We start from the raw sequence: 8,749 nt of genomic DNA, 5'->3' as shown, positions 1-8,749 counted from the left end.
AGGGCCAATGAGGGGCTTTGTTTAACATGAATAGGAAGCTTGTTGCAAAGGTGTCAACCTCTGTCAGACAAATCTGTCTCTCTAGCAAGTTCTGTTGATGTCACATACCAGGTTAAGGTCCTTTGAGCGAGTGACCATGTGCCATTTGACTTGCGAATGTGCAGCATTTCCATTAAAATTGGATCAGAGATTGCTCTGTATGTAAGGCACAGGTTGCCTGTAAGCAGTCTGTACAACAGAGTAAAGTGACAATGATTTCATTCTGCTCGCATAAGACAGGTCTTGAAGACCCTGAATTTTCTTTGTAAGGAACCTTTGTGGTCTCTCCAATTGCTGCAGGTGTTTGGAAAGGAACATACCAAAGGGAGCACTGTATATTATTATTATTATTAGCCTGATGAGGGAAGAATACAAGGGGGTTATAACCATTTTTTTCTGGAGTCAGTGCCCTTTCTTGTGAGATAAGCAATATAAATGCCCTTCTTACCACTGTGGAGAGATGGCAATCAAAGTTAAGGTTGCTGTCAACCTGTGTGCCCAGATCTCTCACCACTGACTGTGTGCTTAGGGTATTGCTATTGATGTGGTAGTTTGCAGAAACATCACCCTTGCCAAAGGGGATGATAATGCATTTTTTTGCATTAAGTTTAAGACCATGACTTTGGCACCAGTCATTAGTCTGCATAAGACCTTCTTGCAGGAACTTGACATTGCTAGGGGTTTCAATGATCATTCCCAGTTTGCAGTCATCTGCAATCCTTGTCAGCCACAGTCCTTTAGTTTTAGCCTGTAATTTGGAGAAGTAGATTCTGAAGAGTAGTGGTCCCAGAACCAATCCCTGTGTAACATGACTGGTTATGGGTCTGCTGGAGGAGATGGAGTCCCCTATTTTGACCGCATGAGTTCTATCAGTGAGCCAGTTTGCAACCCATCTACAATATATGGGTTGATATCCAACTGGCTGAGTTTATCAATGATGCCTAAGTAGAGGACTGTGTCAAAAGCCTTGGCTAAGTCAAATGAGACTGGAAATGTTCAGGCTACTAGTGTCATATTTTAGTTTTGTGAAAATATATGGAATGACAATCTGTTACTGACCCATGCCTAAACTAAATAAAACTGTTAATGAACATGAAAAGGAGATTTTTCATAAATAATATTATAATATAGCCTCAACATCTCTAGCAGCTATGTATAACTCACACTCAAAACAGCAAGTAATGACACAGATGAGCCCCACACCACAAATGACAGATTCTATCAATTTAATTTCTTAAAGTGTTTTGGGTTTCTAATACCATGACAGAAATGGACCCAATTCCTAAGTCAGTGTACAATTAAAGTTCACAAAAATTAGTATTGCTTCAGCCTGTGATATTAGCCAAGAGTTTTATTCTCCGCATCTGCTATGTGCCCAGAATTACATCCTTCTGCAATTCTTGTGGGGTTGCATGTATTGACAGAATATTTAAGTACGACTGAATTTTTTTTGTAACTAATGCTGTTGCTGCTACCACTACTGGAGGTGTCTGGGTATCTTTCTTCTATTATTCTTATTTCTGCTCCCTAATCCTTGTATTTTATGACTCTTGTATTTCTTAGTACATAAGACATGTTAATCACTGGGTATAGCTATTTCAGCAATGTATATTACGTTTGTCATTTTTGCTTGAATATTATGTCTGGTTTTCTGGACTGGTGGTAATAGGTGCACAGGTTAATACTAGGCTAACTGCTCTTGTGGACCATTTAAGCCTGGCTAATTACCCCATGTGAGAATCAAATCCTGTACTTTGTGCCTGTAAGGTCAGCACCTTAACCACTATGCCAACATGATGCCATGTGATATAAACTTCATCATTGTCAATAATACTTTATAGTCCATGTATATAAGTGCAAAATACATATGTTTAGCCCTCTGCATTGTTATCTCCTTCAACTAACAGTCTGAATTTATACAACAAACATTTTGAGGAACTTTGCTTTCTGCCAGTGCATTGCTTATTTGTTTATCTGCTTCTTGCCCATTAGTCCACAGACTATGAAACCACGAAGGGTCCATCTGAATATATTTATTCATGTCCTGTATGGCAAGGGACAGTGTTTGTCCAGATGTGGTATTCAGATAACCGTGTTTGGCAAGACCTTGGACCTGGAGTTGGTAGCCTGGCCTACACAATGCGATGGAATGAAGATGAGAAAAAAGCTCTGGAAGATCATCCATTAGTTTATATTTGCTCGCAAGTTCAAGTATCCCTGGTATATCCTTTTCACTGGAGTACTCAAAATAAGCAACTAAGAATCTTGAGATGCTTCCTTGCCTGATTTTTGCTTGGTATAACTTTTCAGCAATCAGTGACACAGCTGCAACACAGGAGACTGCATCATTTATCATATCACTTAGGCTTAAGAAGTTCCAATTGGCCTTCTGATGCTTTGTCTCCATGAGGAACTTCAGGCCCTGTGAACAAATGACCAAGATAAAATCTGCACACTGCAGCTGATAGTTAAGCCAGTTCATGTATCCATATTGAGCAATTCCGATACTTTCCCAGAGGTCCAGCACCACCTGTACGAAGAAAAGAATAGAATCAAAGACTGGAGAGATCACAAAGCTTCAGTAACAGTGCCTGCTTCTAGGGTGGCATGCATATCATTTAGTGTCTTTTATCTAAACAGCTGTACATTAGTTCATATCAACATATGGGTTCAACAACAAAATAAAAGACTATATAGTTATATAAAAAGTAATCCATACACAGGACATAGATCCCTGTACAATCACTGTTAGGGAACCACAACGTGATGTAGAGATAAGTATTCCATATGACACAAAGGGATACAGCCCTCTGGCTTTCACCCATTCCAGAACCAACACTCTCAAAAATGGCTGAGGAACAAATAACATCGCTTTCTTAATGAACATGGGTACTCATTGATAAGACAATTTATTATGTAATTGCTGCACCAACTGTTATGCTTGAAATGGAAGACAGGAAAAAGAAATGTGAGAAAAATATGGGAGAAAAAATAATGGAAGTTTGTATTTCATCAGAATTACCAGTGGAATTAAGGGTGAATTAGATTTTAATGGCAAAGGAATACACATGACTGGCAATAAAAAGTATTGCATAGCTACTTGTCAAATATATATATATATATATATATATATATATATATATATATATATATATATATATATATATATCCTCAGACTATCTGTAAATAATCTGCATTATGCTTTTCATGGTGCTGTAAGGATCAACAGGTAATAAATGCAGAAAAAACTATTTTTTTTTAAATATTGCCACAGTAACATGAAACAAGAGTAATAACTGTTTTACAGTGCTGAATTTTAGTGCTCATTTTTAAGCAAATTGAAGAAATTGATATGTTGGTCATTTGTGGACCAAATTATTAGTCACCTTATAACACTACATTATAAATTATAAGAGTGTGAGTCAGTGAGTTTGTCTCAAAGAAAGAGTTAACTTGTTATGTAAAAAGCAACATTTAGGAATTTAATTGTACCAACAATATGACATGTTTCTTGATGTGCTCTCACCAGCAATATGTATAATTTTTAAAGTTATATTTTTAAATTAATGCAGGTTGCACATTTTACAGTTGTCAGTAGTTTTTAGAAGAAAATTAAGAACAATCATTTTAAAGATACCTCCATTTCAATCGTCACTTTTACTGCAAGACCAAATTATTTCCTGTTTAAATACAAAAATTTGAGCCTGATCCAGCAAATAGGTTTGAAGCTATACAAATATTTCATATGGGGGGTAGGTCCCCCACACCCATGCAGTCAGTTTTGCCCCTTGTACCCCTTATTTATTTTTCTGAGGTTGTACATCCTTGGAATAGTTTATACATCATTTAGTTCCAAGCCTGTGTGCTGGATTGGGGATTATATGACAGCAAAGAAAAGAGACCCGAAGAATTCAACAAATAGTATTCATACAATTTGATTTTCATGTGTGTTTTTTATACCTGGTACATGAAATCAATATTTTGACAATAGTGCACAACGGTGGTGCTATTTATATAGTGGGTCTGTGTTAATGTATGTTAAAAATCTGGGCCCACAATGTTGAAAATACAAATATATATATATATATATATATATATATATATATATATATATATATATATATCTATCTATATATATATATATATATATATATATATATATATATATATATAATATGTGTCTGCCTAAGAACACCAACAGATCGAAATGCCGACGATGAGAACACCAATTCCCGAAAACCGACAATGGAAATAACCAACAGTTCGAAATCCGGACGCTAAAAACACCGACATGCGAAATGAGCACAACTGTGTAAGTATGCGATAGTGATGGACTTTAGGGTTAGGGTGCAGGTAAGGTAAGTGTGAGATACTGACGGACCTTAGGGTTAGGGTTTGGGTTAAGGTTAGTGCATAGATAGTTGTGTATGTAAGGTTTAGTGTAGGTTTGTAAGGTTTTTGGTGTGCTTGTGTTGTGTGTGTGTTGTGAGTCGGTGTTATGGTGTTCGATTATGTGGACTGTCGGTGTTGTGTGGTTTCGGTGTTTTGGTGTTGACGTTTTGGATGTCAGGTTTGTGGTGTGTTGGTGTAGTGTAGGGGATCCATAATATATATATATATATATATATATATATATATATATATATATATATAGACACACACACACACACACACACACACACACACACACACACACACACACACACACACACATACACACACACAGTAAACTCTCAGTTAACCAGAACTCTCAAGCAAACAGAAAAAAAAAAAAATGAAGAAATACAGTACAATTTTCATGTGGCGCACTTTCTGTCCCCCCCCGCCCCGCCCTGCAGAAACATGTCTTACATTTTTAAAGTTTTAAAAAGGAAGATAGGAATAAAGTCCCTCTCTCCCCAACCTAAGAACACATCAAACCAAACAAATAGTATAGGGTGCAGTATTAGTCAGGTCTAGTTTTAACAGTAACTCTCAAGCAACCAGTAACTACAGTTATCCGGCATCTACCAATCTCCATGGGTGTTGGTTAACCGAGAGTTTACTGTATATGTATATATACACATATACATGCACACAAATAAAGTTGGAGATGCCAAAGGAAATTATACAAAGACAGGAAAATAGTTCTCTTTCTGCCATAGAAATGGCTATTTGGTGCTTTCTCAGCAGTATAAACTGTAGAAATACTTATCCATAAGAAGCAGTAAATAACCAACCAAATTTAGGATTAGATGGCACTCTTAAACTCCCTACAAAATATTTACTGCCATTACAGTCTAGGGTATGTTAATAAAATTACTAAAATGCACGCAGCAAGGCTAGCCACCTGGCAGTGTAAACCTTGGCTCAAGATGATTGTCAATGTTGAAGTGACAACCTGACCCCATGTGCATAATGGGAAAAAGGAGTTGAGGATAGATGGTTGGATTTATTAAAAAAACACCCTCTAATTTAAAGTAACATGTTTTTTCACATGACACTCCAAAAACAAAAAGGAAAATTCTCAGTGTTGAATGGTACACAAACAATATAACATATGCACTTTGCTCGAAGAGCACAGATCATAATGTCACATATGTATGCCTGCTCACTTAAAAAGGCCACTCTGTGACTGCTCATAACCTTCCAGAAATGTATAGGACTCTACTGATTAAAATATTTAAAAAATACTTAAATAAATACATTAATACTAGTAGTACATTTCAGTGAAGTGTTTAGCATGTTATATTTTGCTCATGATGAGGAACCTTTGCTCACTTCACCCTCAATAATAGAGCATCCTGACATAAGTAAAATCCACCGTGTTAAACACTCTAGTGGGATTTACTGCTTAAAAGGCCAGCTGTAGCTTAGAAAGTCCATTTGGCTACTGTGGTTCCCTATGCAACTGTTCTGCCCACCATAGCTCTCAACCTCTTAGAGCAAGAAATCTGAACTAAGACATAAATAATGGGGGGGACAAAGGGCAAAAATAGGGACAATTTTTAAATACTGCTGTTACAAACTTAGAAATTTGATAGAATAACAGGTTTTGGATTAGCATGAATATTTTTGAAGGGTATGAAGTCTGAATCTCAAATCTCGCTCATTATTTTCTGACATCAGTCCTCAAAGCTTTGGCAATGATTTGCCAGAAAACCACAATTTTATGAGTAACAGGCCAAAAATATGAGGCAAAAATCTGGACATTTTGAGAAAATCTGTACAGATGAGAGGTATGGCCCACACCCTTGTCCCAGCTTTTTTCTTTTTCTAGCCCAAACAGCTCTGAACTGATCTGACAGACTTCCCTGTACCACTCTCTTCGGTAATACATCCCAAGGTATTACCACCTTGTGCATGAAGTTGCATTACCTTAAGTTTAATATGAAATACTCCTTTTCCAGCTGTCATATATAGCCCTTCATTTATGTATTATTTATTTATTTGCATTTGCTTACTGTGATGGTCCACTGGGCCATGTTATGGACATTACAAAGATTTATGACAACAGAGGTTTATGGACTGGGAGATGGGAATGTGGTGTTACACTGAAAAAGCAAAATGACAAAAAAATACATCTGCCTAATATAATTAACATGGAGGGGAATAAGGGATTGGTTAAATAGTGAGGTTAACCAAAAATATCCAAAAAAAAAAACTGAATACAAGGCACCAAAAAGTCACCAATAACAAAATCCAAACAATTGCCGTGAAAGGATGGAAAACAGCAGTCCACAGCTTTGATGCCAACATTTTAATAATAAAAACACCAATACATAAACGCCACAAATAACACTGTGTTTTCATTCCTAGTGTACTGACTTCATCAGATGTGGACAAAAGACATTGACCCAACCTTTATACCCCTCTCATTATTCAATTAAAACAGTAAAATTAGTAATGTAGTAAGTTAAAATAAAACACATTACCTGATGAATCTGGGCATCTTGGGGCAATGCAGCAATTGCCTCATGTACACAGACAACCCTCTCCTCCTACCACCCAACACTACAACCTGGGAGAGATGCACTTATATAGCCAAACTGGAAGCAAAGCTCTCTTCACCCAAGACTGGACTAGACAGTCAAGAGGAGAAGGTAAGCACTTGCACCACATCACACTCATCACATAATCCCTCAAAACCTACACCACCAAAACACACACATAGAAACACAAAACACACACCTACATTTGCAGAGGCTCTCAATAAAAACCTGCCCAAGTATCAGGGACATCAAAAGCATAAACGCAAGCAAACTCCACCCCCCAACACAACCCAAATGACACATAGCCCACGAACTCAGTGTGCCACTCAACCACAGCCCATAAGGCATAACAACATACCCAACACTCTAGTCATAGGTGACTCTGTAGTCAGGCACACTGATGTTCCACTCACTAGACTAGACAAGGAGAAAGTTACTGTCAGCTGCCTGTCAGGTGCCAGGATCTGCCACATAATGCATGCACTCAGGTCACTCCACATAAGTACAAATATGACACTGTCATTGTCCATGTTGGTGTGAATGACCTGAGACGTACCTCCCTGGACTACATGAAAAGAGACATGGAGCAGCTGTCCGATCTTGTATCCCAGGCAGGTATGACCCTAACCCTGAGTTGCATCCTGCCATCACCCAGAATGATACCACAGTACAAGGACAAAATGATTGACTTCAACAATGGGCTAAGCTTCTGGTGTCATTCTAAGGGGATCCAGTATTTGTCTGCCTGGGATGACATGATCGACAAACCACGATGCTTTGCCAGAGATGGCCTGCACCTGTCGCCCTTAGGATTCCGGATACTGGCTAAGTCTCTTGCCACCCCCTATAGTGCCTTTTTTAGGCAAGTTTCAAATGACAAATTCACCAACGTAACAGGTACAAGCAAGCAAAATCTGAGGGTAATGCTACTCAATGCTAGAAGTCTAAACCTCAAAATGCACTCACTCGAGGCACTCCTTAAAATGGAGAACATTGACATCTGTGCAGTGACAGAGACCTGGTTCAAAGCTCCAGAGAGCACCCCTGCATTACCAGGCTACAATTCATACCACACCTTTTGGCCACCTAACCCAGAATGAAGCACTAAAGGCAGAGGCATGTCCATATTCATTAAGGATATCCACACCTCCAGGCTAGTTGCACAGCATAATGCATCCGAGATTATCCAAGTGCAACTAACTCTGGGCAAGACCGCAATCCAAATTGTAGCTTGCTACAGACCCCCCACCATGCCCCAGGATTCACACTCTTCATTTCTTGATACACTGGAAAGTATTAGGGTACAAACCAACACCCTAATAATGGGCGATTTCAACTACCCCACTATTAACTGGGAAAACTACTTATGTACCAACTCTTTTGCTCAATGCTTTCTAGAATTCATAAATTCCAACGCCTTGGATCAACTTATTCATACCCCCACCAGGGGCAGCAATATCCTAGACCTGGTCATTACCAACATGGGAAACCGGTGTTCCACACCAGAGGTCAATTCCTCATTGGTCAGATCCGACCACAAGATAATCAGCCTAGACATCCACATCCCACCCCCACCCCCAATTAGGGAAACTATCGTAAAAAACTTCTCCAAAGCCAACTTCACACTTCTTAAGACAGAAGTGGCAAACTTCATGACACCCATGCAGACGAACAATAGAGGTATGACTGCCAAATCCTACACAAATGCACTTTATAAGCACTTACACGAGTGCATGGAT

General features: G+C 38.5%; 1 protein-coding gene across 1 annotated transcript in view; it reads right to left on the bottom strand.

Annotated features, from left to right (window-relative positions):
- Positions 1-951: 951 nt before the first annotated feature.
- Positions 952-8,749, bottom strand: part of LOC122817310 (interleukin-17 receptor D-like) — a 353,566-nt gene continuing 345,768 nt past the window's right edge. Inside the window, exon 12 of the mRNA XM_044090533.1 lies at positions 952-2,569. Within this exon, the coding sequence (XP_043946468.1) occupies positions 1,940-2,569 (630 nt within the window). The 3' untranslated portion in view covers positions 952-1,939. The remainder of the gene's footprint in view (positions 2,570-8,749) is intronic.

This window comes from Protopterus annectens, chromosome 12.part0 (assembly GCF_019279795.1).
Source record: "Protopterus annectens isolate FY-2018-M chromosome 12.part0, PAN1.0, whole genome shotgun sequence".
Classification (NCBI taxonomy): Eukaryota; Metazoa; Chordata; order Ceratodontiformes; family Protopteridae; genus Protopterus; species Protopterus annectens.
Note: the sequence above shows the minus strand (reverse complement) of the source record. Positions and strands in the feature narration are given on the sequence as shown.